This window comes from Nerophis ophidion, linkage group LG21 (genome assembly GCF_033978795.1).
Source record: "Nerophis ophidion isolate RoL-2023_Sa linkage group LG21, RoL_Noph_v1.0, whole genome shotgun sequence".
NCBI lineage: Eukaryota > Metazoa > Chordata > Actinopteri > Syngnathiformes > Syngnathidae > Nerophis > Nerophis ophidion.
The window spans coordinates 28,552,190-28,573,093 of record NC_084631.1 but is presented as its reverse complement, the minus strand read 5'-3'; the positions used below and the strand labels follow the sequence as shown (position 1 = coordinate 28,573,093).

At 36.8% G+C, this 20,904-nt stretch overlaps 1 protein-coding gene across 1 annotated transcript in view; it reads right to left on the bottom strand.

Annotated features, from left to right (window-relative positions):
- cbx3a (chromobox homolog 3a (HP1 gamma homolog, Drosophila)) overlaps positions 1-9,989 on the bottom strand; it is an 11,813-nt gene extending 1,824 nt beyond the window's left edge. Inside the window, exons 1-4 of the mRNA XM_061882438.1 lie at positions 9,832-9,989; positions 9,101-9,263; positions 8,762-8,918; positions 4,610-4,704 (exon numbers count right to left, since the gene is read on the bottom strand). Of these exons, the coding sequence (XP_061738422.1) occupies positions 4,610-4,704; positions 8,762-8,918; positions 9,101-9,263; positions 9,832-9,922 (506 nt within the window). The 5' untranslated portion in view covers positions 9,923-9,989. The remainder of the gene's footprint in view (positions 1-4,609; positions 4,705-8,761; positions 8,919-9,100; positions 9,264-9,831) is intronic.
- Positions 9,990-20,904: the final 10,915 nt, after the last annotated feature.

Below are 20,904 nucleotides of genomic sequence, written 5' to 3'. Positions count from 1 at the left end.
CAGAATGGGGCCCACCCGAGATTGTGATAAAATATCTGGAGAAAGGGCACACGTTCATGAGAGCAGATTCAATCCATGGCTCAATCGGCAAGAAAATGAAAGCTCAAGAAAACATCTATACGTTTGATGACTTTGTAAATCTTTGTAAGGCAGCATCAAGATAGATTGGTTTTCCTTTGTTTTCTCGAAATCAGCTAGAAGTGAGTTACTAGGTTTTGCCTTTGGACGGGAGATGTCTTTAAGCACATCTTCCTGAGGGCGTTTCAGTGTTATAACTTCACCTTAACTTTAGTTTTGAAGCCGAAATGCGTCCATTCTCCCTTTTCTGCCTACAGACTGTCTGCTTGTAAGTACACTGTGCGTGTGTTCTGCCGAATCATGCTCTCCTGCTCGTAAAATCTGCAATGTAATGACGCACCGTCATGCCTGTTTTAAAAGTACCAGTTCCTCATATTTTTTTCCCCCAAAACAGTATAGTACCTTTTTTGATTCATTAGTACCGCAATACTATACTAGTGGAGCTATACTGTACAACCATAGTCTTCTGGTGTATTCACTCAGTTTGATCATTTTGTTTTCCAATGTGAAATATCGCAGGTTTGTCTGTGCGATATAAAAAATGACTATATCGTGATATTCGAGTATACGTTCTCACGCAGTTGCTTTTAGCTGCGGGCATTACACTACAGGCGTTTCTCACTCTTTGCCGTCTCTTCTTCTCACAGAGACATAAAACAAGCGCACCTTCTTACATACGTATAAACCCTTGCAGAGCAGAGGTAGCAGCATGGGTAACGTTAGCTGTGGTGTGAGTGGTAATACGAGAGAAAGAAGGTGCAAATCTGGTAACAAATGAAGGAAGAAATTAATTCACAAAAAAACAGCAGGGGGTCCATCGTCTGGCGGTGGTTTGGCTTCAAGTGGGAAAATATGTTGAATAGACAACTTTAATTGTCAAGTGTGGGGCACAATCGTTGCTACAAAAAGTAGTATTACTGCTAATATGTAGCATCCATTTAAAAAGTCACCTGCTAGAGAATGAAGAGTGCGTACTCCGTAAGTCAACATCTCCGTTAGGTGCCACACCAACAAAATGCAGAGGCAAACATTTCCAGATCAACACCGTATTAAAAAATAGTAAACAACCAAAGGAGATAATGCCCGCAGTAACCTACCACATAGCGATTTGATTTCCTATTATGCCTCTCATTTTTATTTGACACTCATTGAGATATCTTGTGACATCATGCACCAAAGTGCACTTTATTTGTTTTAAACTATTGTTTTGGCGTTCTATACAAAAAGTGCACGTTCATTTAGTGTTGTTTCGATATGTCATCTTAGTGACATCATGCACTAAAGTGCAGGAATAGCTTGTTTTAAATTGTCTGAAAATCTTGCACTTTGTTTTGGAAATGACATGAATGTTTGTGCCACTGCTTAATAACAGTTTAATAAACACAGTTTTTGTCAATTGACTTAGTTATGATTTCTTTCTCTGCATGAAAGTTTAAAATGAGCATATATTAATGCAGTATGAACAAAAACGTTTTGTCGACATTGAATCATCATACTGCTGTGATTATATCTATCAAGTGTTCATTCAAGGCTAAGGCAAAAATATCGAGATATATATTGTGTATCGTGATATGGCCTAAAAATATTGAGATATTCAAAAAAGGCCATATCGCCCAGCCCTAGTTGTGAGTGCACTACCAGCCAATATAAATTAGCGTGTGCTTACTGTAAGTAATAGTATGATTTCACTAGTAAACATCCCATATTGATCTCATGGAAGATGGCGCTACTTCATCCACAATGCACTCCTGTGGGGGGATTTAGTTGACCCTTGTATAGTTGTGCAAGTGTTGGTGGCGTTTCAGCAGCTCATGACATGGATTTATTCCAGATTTTTTACTTCTACATTATAATTCCATTCACTCTCACCGCCATGTTTACAAACACTTCCCTTCTCGATGGCTCCACATCTGGGTCCTAAAAACGTTGTACGTTTTCATCCACTGCCTTCAAGCATGCATAACATTTTTTGGTTCTGGAGCCACAAATGGTTGAACTTGCACTTGTTCATCCTATGCAAGTCATTCCGCTTTGCTGTGGGCTTTGATTTCGTTTTCTCCGCTGCGCACGTGCACAGCACACTAAGTGGTGCGTCATAAATTCTCATCAGGACAGCACAGGTAGCCTACTTTAGTTCCATTTTGTAGTTACGTTCTGGCATCCTCAAAAATCAAAACATTTAAAAGCAAGACTGAAGTTTATGCAAGTTTTAAATAAAAGTACCGCATTTATCAGATTATAAATCGCACCGGTCAAAAATGCATAATATAGAAGGAAAAAAACATAAATCGCTCTAGATTATTAGTCACATTTTTTGGGGAAAATTATTTGATAAAATCCAAAACCAAGAATAGATATTTGAAAGGCAATTTCAAATAAAAAAATAGTAAAAAAAAAGGCTGAAAACGTGTACGTTATATGACGCATAAATAACCAACTCAGAACGTGCCTGGTATGTTGACGTAACATATTATGGTAAGAGTCATAAGTTTACTAAACAATCTGTCACTCCTCGTCGCTAATCTCAGTATTTTTTAAGTTACTGGCAATGTTGAAATGATCAATTTTCATAGGTACGGAGGTAGCAGCAGGTAGCATCTTTTTATTGACAATGCACTTCTGCCATGACCCACCCCCGTCGAATTTGTATTGGTTGACGTGTGTGTGTGTGTGACGATTGCTGATATACGCATAGTCTCTTACATGAATGAGATAAATAATAATATTTGATATTTTACGGTAATGTGTTAATAATCTTACACATAAATTGCTCCAGAGTATAAGTCGCACCCCTAAGGATGATGTTTGACAAGAAATTATCAAGTTTGAGCCTATTATCGTATCCTCTTATCGAACCGATTCCTTATCGATTCTCTTATCGAGTCCAGATAGGTTGTTGTACATGGAAAAAAAAAACTATTTGGTTTAAGAAAAGCTCACTTTTATTATATAAGAAAAAAATAAAATCTAATAAATATTGACTTTTACCCCCTAAAAAAATAAAATAAAATGAATATTGACTGTTGTTACCTAAAGTATATTAAGTGGGATTTTTCAGAAAAACAAATATATACAGTAACACAAAAACAACCTGTGATCACTATAGGTGTATAAATAATAATATAGTGTTAAATAAAATCAGTCCCTTGGGCACAAAACAGAAAATAATACAGCTCTCCAAAAAGTGCACTTCTGCTACTATTTGACATAACTGTTTGTTATGATGCTTTGACATTTTTGCACTTTATTTCTTTATTGAAAGAAAATTCTATGAAGAGAAAAGTTGTTTGTAAATGTGGTTACAATGTTAAAATATGAAAAGTTAAAGCTAAAAAAAGAAATACACTTTGTAGAGTTAACATTATTTATGAGCTAGGGAATATAACTACACTACCCAGCATGCAACAGGAGTGACGAGCATGCGCGGTAGCCCCGAAAAGTGTTGTTGCATGTCGTCACCTGGCAGTAAACGTCAAGAACTCAGCAAACACGCCTCGTCTGCATTATTTATAATTAGACTGACAACACATATACAGTGTGATTTTGCTTTGTTGACAAGGAAAGAAAAACAAAAGTTAAAAAAGGGGGATATGTTGTATATATATGTATGTGCTGCGGTTGCTTTAAGAACGTTGCCACAGCAGCCATAAAGGAGGTGCGTTGCTAGCCTGGTTGCTATGTTTCCTGTTGGTCCTAAAAGTGTTGGTCATGTGTTTGTACCCTGCTCAAATCTCACAGTAAAGTTATTCGTTGGATTATGTCTTGTTTTGAACTTTATTACACTTTGGAAGGCTTTTTCTCGTCCGTTGTTTTCCTGCTTTTGCTATCTGCGCCTAATGACTGAGCTACGTGACGTCGTTTCTTGTGATATCTCACGGAGCATTTCTGGTCGGGACGGATTCGAATAAAGAACCAACTATTTTTCTTTACTATAGTGGTCTCGATAACGGGTACCGGTTATCCAAAAGGGGTTCGAGTCCGAGGACTCGGTTCTTTTCTTATCGAACAACCGGGAAAACCTGTTTTGAGTATCATCCCTACGCACCCCCGACCAAACTATGAAAAAAACTGCGATTTATAATCCGAAAAATCTGGTCGTTTTTTAAAACCTATCAAAAGCGTAATCAAGATCATCAATGACATTTTAGACATTTTAAGAACCTCAATTCAAATTGTTGGATTTAAGACCCCACGGATACCCTGCACTTACGTTGCAGTGTTTTTTGAGTCAATTTCTGTTGGCATTGGAAACGGCATCATTGCCTTGAAGTAGTTTGCCTGTGTCTATTCTCAGTGCTGCTGGAGTGCCGAAATGCAAGGAGCAGACTGAAATACCGTACTCAACCAGGTACCGTGAAAGGGCACCGTTGGATTTTGCATGAATCGGTGCTCGGTAAAACTGGATTAGGTTACCACCCTAAAAGGTAACCATGTAAAGATTATTCTAATTACCCACCAAAATATCTCAACAACTTTTTGATTCTTAGCGACAGAGACTAACAAAGCCCGGGGATAAGATGGCATTACTCACCATTTCATCAAGAACATTAACTCCCCGCTGCTGTCTGTTGCACCGATGATCCTCTCGGGCTCAAGGTTCCTTGCGAAGCCTCTGGGTTTATCAGACTGTCAACATTACAAATACAACATGATCAAATTCAAGATGAAATGTAGTACAACAGCAACGATTCATCGGTAGGATAAATGCCAAATTTGTGTAGCACCAAAGAGTTTTTTTCCCTCATGCACAAAGGGAAAAAATTCAAAATTCAATGTTGATGATTTGCATTCAATAAAAAATTAATAAATGTTATGACAAGCAGAATTTTTTTTACATTTCCTTAAAATACAAACTGAGGCCATAAAGCGATTTACCCTATTACTCTAACAAACCAATCGTCAGATTACTTCGATTTGTAAAAGAATCGATAGCTGCAGCCCTAGTATTTAGTCTAGATTGGGGGTCGGCAACCCGCGGCTCTAGAGCCGCATGCGGCTCCTTAGCGCCGTCCTAGTGGCTCTCTGGAGCTTTTTCAAAAATGTATGAAAAATGGAAAAAGATGAGAGGGAACAAATATATAAAAATATATTTGTTATTTTAGTATGATTTCTGTAGGAGGACAAACATGACACAAACCTCCCTAATTGTTATAAAGCACACTGTTTTTATTAAACATGCTTCACTGATTCGAGTATTTGGCGAGTGCTGTTTTGTCCTACTAATTTTGGCGGTCTTTGATCTCACCGTAGTTTGTTTCCATGTATAACTTTCTCCGACTTTCTAAGATATGTTTTTGCCACTTCTTTTCCGGTCTCAGTTTGTCTACCAAACTTCAAACATTGTGCGTGAATGCACAAAGGTGAGTTTTGTTGATGTTATTGACTTGTGTGGAGTGATAATCAGACATATTTGGTCACTGCATGACGGCAAGCTAATCAATGCAAACATGTTAGTTAGGCTAGCTACATGTACATATTGCATCATTAGGCCTCATCTGTAGCTATGTTCAGAGGTGGGTAGAGTAGCCAGAAATTGTACTCAAGTAAGAGTACTGTTACTTTAGAGATTTATTACTCAAGTAAAAGTAAGAAGTAGTCACCCAAATATTTACTTGAGTAAAAGTAAAAAGTATGTTGGGAAAAAACTACTCAAGTACTGAGTAACTGATGAGTAACCTGTTTGTTTAATGATTACGGCAACAAATAATGCACAAAAACATAAAAATAGCAATAAATAAATAAATAAATGGGTTGTACTTGTATAGCGCTTTTCTACCTTCAAGGTACTCAAAGCGCTTTGACACTACTTCCACATTTACCCATTCACACACACATTCACACACTGATGGAGGGAGCTGCCATGCAAGGCGCCAACCAGCACCCATCAGGAGCAAGGGTGAAGTGTCTTGCTCAGGACACAACGGACGTGACGAGGTTGGTACTGGGTGGGAATTGAACCAGGGACCCTCGGGTTGCGCACGGCCACTTTTCCACTGCGCCACGCCGTCCCAAATTCACAGCCAGGAATATCTCTTAAGCAACTAAAACAATATTATATATTAAATAATAATACATTAAAACAAAATAAAAATTAAGGCAAATTGAGCCACAATAACTTAACAGCACCATAGGCTCAGTAGGCATTGATTGATTGATTGAAACTTGTATTAGTAGATTGCACAGTACAGTACATATTCCCTACAATTGACCACTAAATGGTAACACTCCAATAAGATTTTCAACGTTTATCAATTACTTAATAAATGACCAGGTCGAGGTGATCTACCTCATATATACATATACATAAACACACGTATATATATACATACCTTTATATATACAGTATATAATTTATATTGATTTATTTTGCCGTTTTTGTTGATATGTTAAAGGTGTTTTAATGAATATACATGCATGTTTAACATATAGATTCCTATCTTTAATGAAGACAAAAATATAAGTTTGTGTATTACCTGACAGTAGTGCTGATAACGTCCCGGTTTTCAAACGGAGGAGAAAAAAAGTTCCTCCTTCCTGTCTAATACATCATGAAAGTCGTTGATTTTGGCATCTTATTTGTCCAGCTTCCATATTCGTTTTTATACACTTTACAAGAAATACATTGGCGGCAAACTCCGTAGCTTGCTCGCTTGTTAGTGCTGGCTTTCGGAGACTCTTATTTTGTTAGCGCAGGCGCGATGGAGCGGCACATTTATTGTGAAGACAGGAACTGTGCGATCAGTTTTTGGCTTAGGGTTGGAAGTACGGTTGAAATAAAAAGTGTCATTTTTCGTTTACACTTTTGATTGATTCATTGATAGATTGAAACTTGTATTAGTAGATTGCACAGTACAGTACATATTCTGTACAGTTGACCACTAAATGGTAACACCCCAATAAGTTTTTCAACATGTCGGGTTCTACGTGTGACGGTCACGTGACAACCTGGCTCTGTTTGATTGGTCCAACGTCACCAGTGACTGCATGTGATTGGTGAAACGCAGGCATGCGTAGTTCCTACTTTGAATGTGTGTCTGACAAACACAAAACAAACAAAGCGTGCATTAACAGATCGATAAAAAAAAAGTAGCGAGTAGTGACCTGATTGCAGATAAATGGAGCGGAGTAAAAGTAGCGTTTCTTCTCTATAAATATACTCAAGTAAAAGTAAAAGTATGTTGCATAAAAACTACTCTTAGAAGTACAATTTATCCCAAAAGTTACTCAAGTAGATGTAACGGAGTAAATGTAGCGCGTTACTACCCACCTCTGGCTATATTTGAGCTCATTTTGTCTCCTTTAAGTCCTCTTAATTCAATCTCATGACACTATCTGTATGTAATATGGCTTTTAATTTTATGTGGCTCCAGGCATATTTGTTTTTGTATTTTTGGTCCACTATGGCTCTTACAACATTTTAGGTTGCCGGCCCCCGGTCTAGATCAACCGATATAGCTTTTTCGGGGCTAATACCGATTATTAGAGGTCAAGACACCGGGTGTCGGTAGTCAAGACACCGGGTGTCGGTAGTCAAGACACCGGGTGTCGGTAGTCAAGACACCGGGTGTCGGTAGTCCAGACACCGGGTGTCGGTAGTCCAGACACCGGGTGTTGGTAGTCCAGACACCGCTTATAAGTAGTCCAGATACCGCTTATAAGTAGTCCAGATACCGCTTATTAGTAGTCCAGATACCGCTTATTAATAGTCCATATACCGCTTCCTATTAGTCAATAGGGGTGTAACGGTAAGTGTATTTGTATTGAACCGTCTTGGTACGGGGGTTTCGGTTCGGAGGTGTACCGAACGACTTTCCACACAGACTATTAAGTAGCATACCGCACGTTGTGTAAACTATACACACAGAGGCAACACACAACATGCTAACAGCGACCGGGCTAGGATAGACTGACCATACCTCCTCTTTTCAACGGATTTGTCCTCTTTTGCGGAGCTGTCCGGGTGGAGTTTCTTTAATGCCTCAAATGCCCGGCATTTTAAGTTAGGGTTGAGTGTATTTTCAATGTATGTTCAAGGTTAAGAAGGGGTTAAAAATAAAAATTGTGCACGCAGCAGCATTCGTGAGGGAGGGACAGAGCGAGAGAGTTATGACAAATGCGCATGCGTCACCAGGCTCTGCTTTTTACCCAAAGATTAATCCGATTTTTTATTATCCATAGCAGGGGTGTCCAAAGTGCGCGCCGGAAGCCATTTGCGGCCCACTGCTGATGTTTTAAAGCAGTGGTTCTCAACCTTTTTCCAGTGATGTACCCCCTGTGAACTTTTTTTAATTCAAGTACCCCCTAATCAGAGCAAAGCATTTTTGGTTAAAGAAAAGATAGGTAAAATACAGCACTATGTCATCAGTTTCTGATTTATTAAGGTACGGAAAACAGTCGAAAAAACGGAAAATAACAGAGCTGATTTGACGTGTTGTTTGTAATGTGTTTGAGAAAATGGCGGATTGACTACTTATGTGACGCCACATTGTGACATCATCGCTCCGAGAGCGAATAGTAGAAAGGTGTTTAAATAGCCAAAATTCACCCATTTAGAGTTCGGAAATCGGTTAAAAAAATACATGTTCTTTTTCTGCAACACCAAGGTATATATTGACGCTTACATAGATCTGGTGATAATATTCCCCTTTAAGAAAAATAAGGACGATTCCTAAACGCTACTCACAGCAGCTTTCTTTTTCGCGTCCATTTCCGGCTCGTCCGTCGACGCCTTTCTCTTCAGAGAGGCGGGGTTCTCCGTGATGTTCTTCTGCGATTCCAGAAACGCGTTGATCAGCTCTGGACAGTCCAGGTTATCCTCCGGCTCCCAGGTGTTGTCGGCTCTGGGGGAGCAAAAGCAGGGATTTCACTCACAACTCAGTTCGTTTGACGCACTTGCGCATGAGGCTGAGCCTAATTAGCAACTAACTGAATGCAAATCTGTGGGGTCTTCATGCAACGAGAAGGGGGATAACAACACGGCGCGACACCATACCAGGGGGCCGGCCGTCCCGAGGTAACTCACTCTGTAAATCCTTTCCACTTGAGGAAGAACTCCACTTTGCCATTTGCAATACGCTGGTCCAGAACTTTTTCCACCACAAATTCCTCAGGTTCTTCTTGCACGCCCTGCCCCCCCTGTGAATCCTTCCTACTCTTGGTATTCTGCTTCTTGCCCATGCTGTGCTCTAGTCAAAAGAGACAACACACATAAAATAGTTCAAGTTGTTAGCAACTTCAAAAAAAATTAAAATACACCTGAATGTCAGACAAAGAGTTAGTCTAGACCAGCTCGTCTGGTGGAGCAGACAACTAACTAATGGACACACCACGTCCACGTCGGACTAGCTGGGTTTTCTTTATGGAAAGTTATTTAAAATGTTGCATGGTTATTTAAGACCCAAAATTGGATGATTTTTTTGTTAATTCTCATGTTTGTTGGAGTTTCGGCACCGCGGGGATCGGTGGCCCATTCAATACAACACTGATCCAAAGCCGATATATATATATATGTTTTTTCACCCATATACTAAAAGTCTCGACGTGATTATATATTTGTATTTATTTAAAAAAACTGGAATAAAAGTGTGCAGCCATACATCCTGAAACTCCGTGAACTTAGGAGTACACACACGGCCAACTTGGAGCGGTTACTTGGGAGCACACGCCGTCGTACGTTAGCTTCCAAGAAAGCGCCGTTTAAAGTGTCGCATGGCGTTGAATAAGAGTTGGCATGGTTCGGCTGTGAATATTTACCTTTAAAGCTCGGATAAAAACAACTCGGTGGGCTCGTACGGCGACTGCTCAGCAACACGCGGTCGGCGTCTTTATCCGTACTAGCGAACATAGGCGCCAAAAAGCTAGCTTAAGCATCTGGCCTTCGACGGAAGCCGGCGAGGGGAAAAGAGCTTTGCTTTTGACTTTTTCCACTTCCGGGAACGGCTAATGAATAAATAAATAAAATAATAACAATAATAATATATTGCCGTATTTAACTACAGCAATTTACTCATTTCTTAACTTTGCAACAAATTTTAAGGATAAGTGGGGGGCGGGGGGGGGTGAAAGTATGAAGTAGTACTTTGAACAACTTTGTCACATAGTTGTTTTAAATGACTTGGAAGGGACAAGCGGTAGCCGATGGATGGATGGACATTATTATAATGTTCTTCAACATACATTGCCAAAAATTTGTATAAAGGTTTTAAAAATACGTCAACACACACACACACACACACACACACACACACACACACACACACACACACACACACACACACACACACACATATATATATATTATTGTTGTATTCTCATTAAATACCCAACGTTAACAACAGTATAGCAGGTTGAAATTAACAGAGGTTTTAATAACTTTTTATCAATAAATAATTTCCACTTCATAATCATTGTTTTTTTTTAGAATAAATAAGATAGCTTTTTTTAAATTAAATACCGCCCTTTGTTAACAATGTTGATAATGTCAACATGTGTTGTTTTTTTTTTTAAACATTTTTTTAAAATTAAAATTATATAGCCAATGTTAAAATCAGTAAATTAGCGAGGTTGAAGTACAGTGAAAACGAATTAAGGCACCAATAACTATTTGTATCAACACATAATAAAAAAATGAAAATAAAAACAATAATAATGGGTTGCCGTATTTAACTGGAGCAATTCACTCATGTCTTAAATTTGCAATAAATTTTAAGGGTAAGTGGGGGAAAAAGTTGTGAAAGTATACATAGAACAGCTTTGTCATATTAGTTTTTTTAAATGACTTAGAAGGAACAAGCTGTAGAAATGGATTGATGGACGGACATTATTATAATGTTTTTCAACATAAATTGACAAACATTTACTTAAAGGTTTTAAAAATAAGTCAACATATTTTTTAAACATTTTTTTATTCTAATTAAATACCCAACGTTAACAACAGTAAACTAGCAAGGTTGAAGTACAGTGAACATGAGTGAAGGCACGAATAACTATATGTATCAACACATAATAAAAAAATAAAAACAAAAACAATATTAATGGATTGCCGTATTTAACTAGACCAGGGGTCGGCAACCCAAAATGTTGAAAGAGCCATATTGGACCAAAAATACAAAAACAAATCTGTCTGGAGCCGCAAAAATTTAAAAGCCATATTACATACAGATAGTGTGTCATGAGATCTAAATTGAATTAAGAGGACTTAAAGGAAACTTAATGAGCTCAAATATAGCTACAAATGAGGCATAGTAATGCAATATGTACATTTAGTTAGCATAAATAGCATGTTAGCATCGATTAGCTTGCAGTCATGCAGTGACCAAATATGTCTGATTAGTACTCCACATAAGTCAATAACATCAACAAAACTCACCTTTGTGTACGCATGTACAACATTATAAGTTTGGAGGACAAAATCAGACAGAAAAAGAAGTGGTATAAATCTTGTCGGAGAAAGTTATGCATGTAAACAAACTAGGGTGAGTTCAAGGACCGCCAAAATTAGTAGGACAAAACGGCGCTCGCCAAATACTCGAATCAGTGAAGCATGTTTAATATAAACAGTGTACTTCATAGCAATTAGGGAGGTTTGTGTCATATTTTTCCTCCTACAGAAACCAAATTAAAACAAAAAATATATTTTTTCCCCTCATTTTCACATTTCATATATTTTTGAAAAAGCTCCAGAGAGCCACTAGGACGGCGCTAAAAAATAAGTAAACGCATTTTTTTTTTGTGGATTTAATTTTTTTTTTACTTCAAATTAAACACCAAACATTAACAACAGTAAATTAGCGAGGTTGAAATGAACAAAGGCTTTAATAACTTTCAATCAATAAATAATTTCCACTACATAACTGGAACAATTCACTCATTTTTTAACTTTGCAACAAATTTTAAGGATAAGTGTGGGGGGAAATGTGTGAAAGTATGAAGTAGTACTTTGAACAGCTTTGTCATATTAGTTGTTTTAAATGACTTGGAAGGGACAAGCGGTAATCAATGGATGGATGGATGGACATTATTATAATGTTTTTCAACATACGTTGCCCAAAAAATACTTAAAGGTTTTAAAAATACGTCAACATATTTTTTATTAATTTTTTTATTGTTGCATTCTCATTAAATACCCAACGTCAACAACAGTAAATCAGCGAGGTTGAAATCGACAAATGCTTTAACAACTTTCAATCAATAAATAATTTCCACTTTCTAACCGGAACATTTCACTCATTTTTTAACTTTGCAACAAATTTTAAGGATAAGTGGAGGGGAAATTGGGTACTTTGAACAACTTTGTCATATTAGTTGTTTTAAATGACTTGGAAGGGACAAGCGGTAGACACAATGGATGGATGGATGGACATTATTATAATGTTTTTCAACATACATTGCCAAAAGTTTACTTAAAGGTTTTAAAAATACGTCAACATATTATTTTTTCATTTCTTTATTGTTGTATTCTCATTAAATACCCAAAGTTAACAACAGTAAATTAGCGAGGTTGAAATGAACGAAGGCTTAATAACTTTTTATCAATAAATAATTTCCACTTAATAATCATTGTTTTTTTTAGAAAAAGTTAAAAAAAATTTAATTAAATACCGTCCATTGTTAACATTGTTGATAATGTCAACATGTTGTTGTTTTTTTACATTTTTTTTAATTTAAAATTTAATTCACTCATGTCTTAACTTTGCAACCCATTTTAAGGGTAAGTGGGGAAATAAAGGGTGAAAATATGAAGTAGTACATATTAGTTGTCATATTAGTTGTTTTAAATGACTTGGACATTATTATTTTATTTATTCATTTAGCCTTTATTTAACCAGGTAAAAATCCCATTGAGATCAAAGATGTATTTCCAAGGGTTATAATGTTTTTCAACATACGTTGCCAAAAGTGTACTTAATGGTTTTAAAAATAAGTCAACGCATTTTTATTTGGTGGATTTAATTTTTTTTTTTTAACTTCAAATTAAACACCAAACATTAACAACAGTAAATTAGCGAGGTTGAAATGAACAAAGGCTTTAATAACTTTCAATCAATAAATAATTTCCACTTCATAACTGGAACAATTCACTCATTTTTTTAACTTTGCAACAAATTTTAAGGATAAGTGTGGGGGAAAATGTGTGAAAGTATGAAGTAGTACTTTGAACAGCTTTGTCATATTAGTTGTTTTAAATGACTTGGAAGGGACAAGCGGTAGTCAATGGATGGATGGATGGACATTATTATAATGTTTTTCGACATACGTTGCCAAAAAATACTTAAAGGTTTTAAAAATACGTCAACATATTTTTTATTAATTTTTTTATTGTTGCATTCTCATTAAATACCCAACGTCAACAACAGTAAATTAGCGAGGTTGAAATCGACAAATGCTTTAACAACTTTCAATCAATAAATAATTTCCACTTTCTAACCGGAACATTTCACTCATTTTTTAACTTTGCAACAAATTTTAAGGATAAGTGGAGGGGAAATTGGGTACTTTGAACAACTTTGTCATATTAGTTGTTTTAAATGACTTGGAAGGGACAAGCGGTAGACACAATGGATGGATGGATGGACATTATTATAATGTTTTTCAACATACATTGCCAAAAGTTTACTTAAAGGTTTTAAAAATACGTCAACATATTATTTTTTCATTTCTTTATTGTTGTATTCTCATTAAATACCCAAAGTTAACAACAGTAAATTAGCGAGGTTGAAATGAACGAAGGCTTAATAACTTTTTATCAATAAATAATTTCCACTTAATAATCATTGTTTTTTTTAGAAAAAGTTAAAAAAAATTTAATTAAATACCGTCCATTGTTAACATTGTTGATAATGTCAACATGTTTTTTGTTTTTGTTTTTTTAAATTAAAATTAAATACCCAACGTTAACAACAGTAAATTAGCGAGGTTGAAGTACAGTGAAAATGAATGAAGGCACCAATAACTATTTTTATCAACACATAATACAACAATTAAAAAAAATAATAATAATGGATTGCCGTATTTAACTGGAGCAATTCACTCATTTCTTAACTTAACAACACATTTTAAGGATAAGTGGGGGGAAAATGTGTGAACGTATGAAGTAGTACATAGAACAGCTTTGTCATATTACTAGTTTTAAATGACTTAGAAGGGACAAGCGGTAGGAAATGGATGGATGGATGGACATTATTATAATATTTTTCAACATACATTGCCGAAAATTTACTAAGAGGTTTTAAAAATAAGTCGACATATTTTTTTAACATTTTTTTAATTCAACGTTAACAACAGTAAATTAGCGAGGTTGAAATGAACGAAGGCTTTAATACATTTCAATCAATAAATAATTTCCACTTCATAATCTTTTTTTTTTTAGGATAAGTTAACATGTTTTATTTTATTTAATTTTTTAAATTTAAATCAAATACCATCCATTGTTGATCGTGCCATTGTTGACATTGCCAAAAATGTACTTAAAGGTTTTAAAAATAAGTCAACATATTTTTGTATTTATTTTTAATTTTTTATATTCTATAATTTAATAGAATAGAACGGACTTTATTGTCATTATATTTGCATATAACGAGAATAAGGATTCGTATTAAACTCCCAACTTTAACAACAGTAAATTAGCGAGATTGAAATGAAGGAAGGCTTTAATAACTTTCTATCAATAAATAATTTTCACTTCATTATCATAGTTTCTTTTGAATAAGTTAACATCTTTTTTTAATATATTTTTGATATTTAAATTAAATATCATCCATTGTTGACAATATTGATAATATAGTATATTAGGGTGGTTGAAGTACAGTGAAAATGAATGAAGGCACCAATAACTATTTGTATCAAGACATAATGAAAAAATAAAAATGAAAACAATAATAATGGATTTCTGTATTTAACTGGAGCGATTCACTCATTTTGCGCTTCACGGTGGAAGAGGGGTTAGTGCGTCTGCCTCACAATACGAAGCTCCTGCAGTCCTGGGTTCAAATCCAGGCTCAGGGTCTTTCTGTGTGGAGTTTGCATGTTCTCCCCGTGAATGCGTGGGTTCCCTCCGGGTACTCCGGCTTCCTCCCACCTCCAAAGACATGCACCTGGGTATAGGTTGATTGGCAACACTAAATTGGCCCTAGTGTGTGAATGTTGTCTGTCTATCTGTGTTGGCCCTGCGATGAGGTGGCGACTTGTCCAGGGTGTACCCCGCCTACCGCCCGATTGTAGCTGAGATAGGCGCCAGCGCCCCCCGCGACCCCAAAAGGAAATAAGCGGTAGGAAATGGATGGATGGATTCACTAATTTCTTAACTGTGCAACAAATTTCAAGGATAAGTAGGGAAAAACATGGGTGAAAGTATGAAGTAGTACATATTAGTTTTCATATAAGTTTTTTTTTTAAATGACTTGGACATTGTTATTTTATTTATTTATTTAGCCTTTATTTAACCAGGTAAATCCATCCATTTCTACCGCTTATTCCCTTTCGGGGTCGCCGAGGGTGGGTTCGGGGGGGCGCTGGCGCCTATCTCGGCTACAATCGGGTGTAAGGCGGGGTACACCCCACCTTCCGCCCGATTGTAGCTGAGATAGGCTTCCCAAGGGTTCTAATGTTTTTCAACATACGTTGCCAAAAATGTACCTAATGGTTTTAAAAATAAGTCAACACATTTTTTTTTTTTAGGTTTTTAAAGTTTTTTTTCACTTAAAATTAAACACCCAACGTTAACAACAGTAAATTAGCGAGGTTGAAATGAACAAAGGCTTTAATAACTTCAATCAATAAATAATTTCCCCTTCATAACTGGAACAAGTCACTCATTTTTTAACTTTGCAACAAATTTTAAGGATAAGTGGAGGGAACGTGTGTGAAAGTGAGAAGTAGTACAGAAACAGCTTTGTTATATTTGAGGAATAAGATTCCCTCTTTAGTTGTGTTAAATGACTGAGACATTATTATATATTTTTCAACATATATTGCCGGAAAATTAACTTAATGGTTTTAAAAATATGTCAAAATATTTTTTTTCTATTCATCCATCTTTCTCCGCTTATCCGAGGTTGGGTCACGGGGGCAGCAGCCTAAGCAGGAAAGCCCAGACTTTCCTCTCCCCAGCATTAAATACCCAATGTTAACAACAGTAAATTAGCGAGGTTGAAGTACAGTAAAAATGAATGAAGGCTTGAGTAACTTTCAATCAATAAATTATTTCCCATTCATTTTTAGAATAAGTTAACATATTTTTTTCATTGATTTTTTTATTTAAATTAAGTACCATCCATTGTTGACAATGTTGATAATGCAGTATATTAGGGTGGTTGAAGTACAGTGAAAATGAATAAAGGCCCCATTAACACTCTGTATCAACACATAATAAAAAAACAAAAAAATAAAAACAATAATAATGGATTGCTGTATTTAACTGGAGCAATTCACTCATTTCTTAACTTTGCAACAAATTGTAAGTGGAGGGAAAATGTGTGAAGGTATGAAGTAGTAGAGGAACAGCTTTGTTATATTTGTTGAATAGGATTCCCTCTTTAGTTGTTTTGAATAACTGAGACATTAAAGGGACAAGCGGTAGAAAATGGATGGATTATCATGTTTTACAACATACGCTGCCAACAAATTACTAAATGGTTTTAAAAAATAGGTCAACATTTTTTTTTTTTTTTAGATTTATTTTATTTTTTATTTTTTCAAATTACACCCAACGTTACAATTTCCTATCAATAAATAATTTCCACTTCATAATCATTGTTTTATTTGGATAAGTTAACATATTTTTGGAATTGATTTTTTTTTTTTAATTAAACACCATGACCTTGTTAAAAATGTTGATGATACAGTATATTGGGCTGATTGAAGTACAGTGAAAATGAATGAAGGCACCAATAACTCTTTGTATCAACACATAATTTCAGTAATCATTGTGGAGAGACGGAGCCGACAGCGGGATAGGACCAACGCTGGTCCTACCCGAGATGGCGGCCAGGAGGCGGGGCATGCGGCGGAGAGGAGAGGCGGGACGCACTCCGAGCCACGCTGCAGCCAACCGAGTCAGGTGCGTAAGCGACACACCTGTGCTCAATCTCTGCATCTTCTGCTGCAGTACAAAAGGGGAGAAAGAGGAACGATCGAGGCAGAAGTAGGCGAGAAAACCACGGCGATCGACAACCACGAGCACGACGAGCGAGACCCAGATAAAGATGAGCCCCCGCAGCAGACGCAGCCACCGAAAGGTGCGCCGCGAAGAGCAGGAAGAGCCAGCGAGCCAGAAATTGGCGCGACCGACTGGCCAGACAAAAGGTTTATTGAAAGAATAAACAAAAGTCAAACCGGTTACGATGCGTCCTGTATCGATCGGCACTGCAACCCACACGAGGACGGCAGGAGACCCGTCACAATCATCTTTTTAAAAAGAAGTAAAACATAAACTTAGTCCGTGGTTGACAAAACAGTTAATGGTAAAATTTTAATACCCATTCTTAACAATGCTGATCCTTTTAAAAATAAGTCAACATACATTTTTTTTTAAAATACAATTTTAATTCCCCTTCTTAACAATGCTGATAGTACAATATATTAGCACGGTTGAAGTACAGTGCAAAATACTTAAGGCTCCAAACACTCGTTCCTACCAACAAACAATCTAACATTTTTAATTTTTAAATAGTTAAAAACATTTTTTGAAAACATCTCTTAAATTAATTGTAAATTAATTGGCGGTTTAGCTCGGTTGGTAGAGTGGCTGTGCAAGCAACTTGAGGGTTGCAGGTTCAATTCCCGCTTCCACCATCCTAGTCACTGCCGTTGTGTCCTTGGGCAAGACACTTTACTCACCTGCTCCCAGTGCCACCCTTACTGGTTAAAATGTAATTTAGATACTGGGTTTCACTATGTAAAGCGCTTTGAGTCACTAGAGAAAAAGCGTTATATAAATATAATTCACAAGTCACTTCACAAATAATTTCAATAATCGTTTGAAAAATATGATTTTTTTTAATGTGGTTGACAAAATAGTTAATTTATTTTAAAAAATAAGTTATTAAATCTTTTTTTTTAATTTAATTTATTTAAATAATTTCACTTTCACCTTTTTAGTAGAATCAAAACATTAAAATGGATGTTATAGTAACTAAATGATATTTTTAGGTGGAAAAAACAATAAGCGCAAAGCCAGGAGGCGTCGGCTCATTGGCTAGCACATATCTTGAGGCTTTTTCAGCTTGCCGGTAGCATTCGCAAGGGCTTAACTTTGACGCCACATTAAATTACTAGAAAGGTCTTTGTATATTCCATCCATTTTCTACCACTTGTCCCTTTTGGGGTCGCTGGGGTGCTGGAGCCTATCTTAGCTGCATACGGGCGGAAGGCGGTGTACACCCTGGACAAGTCACCACCTCATCACAGGGCCTACACAGATGGACAAAATTCACACACTAGGGCCAATTTAGTGTTGCCAATAAATTAAACTACGAAATAAAAACTATTTAAAAGTGCGAAAAAGTTTGAAATGTTGCAACTTTTCAGCGTATTTACACTGCTTTTGAGCTTTTTAGTAGAATCAAAACATCAAAGGGGCGGTACAGCTCGGTTGGTAAAGCCTTTGTGCCAGCAACTTGAGGGTTCCAGGTTCGATCCCCGCTTCAGCCATCCTAGTCACTGCCGTTGTGTCCTTGGGCAACACGCTTTACCCACCTGCTCCCAGTGCAACCCACACTGGTTTAAATGTAACTTTTATATATTGGGTTTCACGATGTAAAAACCGCTTTAAGCCACTCGAGAAAAGCGCTATATAAATATAATTCCCTTCACAAAGTGGTCGTCATGACGCTATAGTAACTAAATCAGTGGTCCCCAACCTTTTTGAGGCTGTGGACGTTTTTTTTTCCATAAAGAAATACAATCATGTGTGCTTACGGACAGTATCCCTGCAGACTGTATTGATCTATATTGATATATAATTTATATATTGTGTTTTTTATGTTGATTTAATAATAAAAAAACAGTTTTATTTTTTATTTTTCATTTCTTGTGTGGTTGGGGACCACTGAACTAAATGATATTTTTAGGTGGACAAAAAAATAAGCGCAAAGCCAGGTGTCGGCTCATTGGCTAGCACATATCTTGAGGCCTTTTCAGCTTGCCGGTAGCAATCGCAAGGGCTCAACTTTGACGCCACATTAAAGTACAAACCACGTTTCCAAATGAGTTGGGAAATTGTGTTAGATGTAAATATAAATGGAATACAATGATTTGCAAATCCTTTTCAACCCATATTCAGTTGAATGCACTACAAAGACAAGATATTTGATGTTCAAACTCATAAACTTTATTTTTTTTGTGCAAACACTCAAACGCTTGGGAACTGAGGAAACTAATTGTTGAAGCTTTGATAGTGGAATTCTTTCCCATTCTTGTTTTATGTAGAGCTTCAGTCGTCAACAGTCCGGGGTTCAGTCGTATTTTACGCTTCATAATGCGCCGCACATTTTCGATGGGGGACAGGTCTGGACTGCAGGCGGGCCAGGAAAGAACCCGCAGTCTTTTTTTTTTTTTTACAAAGCCACGCTGTTGTAACACGTGCTGAATTTGGCTTGGCATTGTCTTGCTGAAATAAGCAGGGGCGTCCATGAAAAAGACGGCGCTTAGATAGCAGCATAGTTGTTCCAAAACCTGTATGTACCTTTCAGCATTAATTTTGCCCTTATAGATGTGTAAGTTACCCATGCCTTGGGCACTAATTCACCCCCATACCATCACAGATGCTGGCTTTTGAACTTTGCATCAATAACAGTCTGAATGGTTCGCTTCCCCTTTGGTGCGAATGACACAATGTCAAATGTTTCCAAAAACAATTTGAAATGTGACTCGTCAGACCACAGAACACTTTTCCACTTTGCATCAGTCCATCTAAGATGATCGCGGGCCCAGAAAAGCCGGCGGCGTTTCTGGATGTTGTTTATGAATGGCTTTCGCTTTGCATAGTAGAGATTTAACTTGCACTTACAGATGTAGCGACCAACTGTATTTAGTGACAGTGATTTTTTGAAGTGTTCCTGAGCCCATGTGGTGATATCCTTTAGAGATTGATGTCGGTTTTTGATACAGTGCCGTCTGAGGGATCGAAGGTCACGGTCATTCAATGTTGGTTTCCGGCCATGCCGCTTATGTGGAAAGATTTCTCCAGATTCTCTGAACCTTTTGATGATTTTATGTAGCATAGATGTTAAAATCCCTAAATTTCTTGCAATTGCACTTTGAGAAATGTTGTTCTTTAACTGTTTGACTATTTGCTCACGCAGTTGTGGACAACTCGCCCCATACTTTCTTGTGAAAGACTGAGCATTTTTTGGGAAGCTGTTTTTATACCCAATCTTGGCACCCACCTGTCCCCAATTAGCCTGTACACCTGTGGGATGTTCCACATAAGTGTTTGATGAGCATTCCTCAACTTTATCAGTATTTATTGCCACCTTTTCCAACTTGTTTGTCCTGTGTTGCTGGCATCAAATTCTAAAGTCAATGATTATTTTCCAACAACAAAATTTTTTTTATCAGTTTGAACATCAAATATGTTGTCTTTGTAGCATATTCAACTGAATAAGGGTTGAAAATGATTTGCTAATCATTGTACTCCGTTTATATTTACATTGAACACAATTTCCCAACTCACATGGAAACGGGGTTTGTACTAGAAAGGTCTTTGTATATATATTTTTTTCATAATGTTCCTATTTCTGTATTTTTCTCAGCTGTCTCACTTTGAACACGCCATCTCAAATCAATCAAAAGCACAAAAGGGCATTAACAAGGACAGGAGCGGAGGCA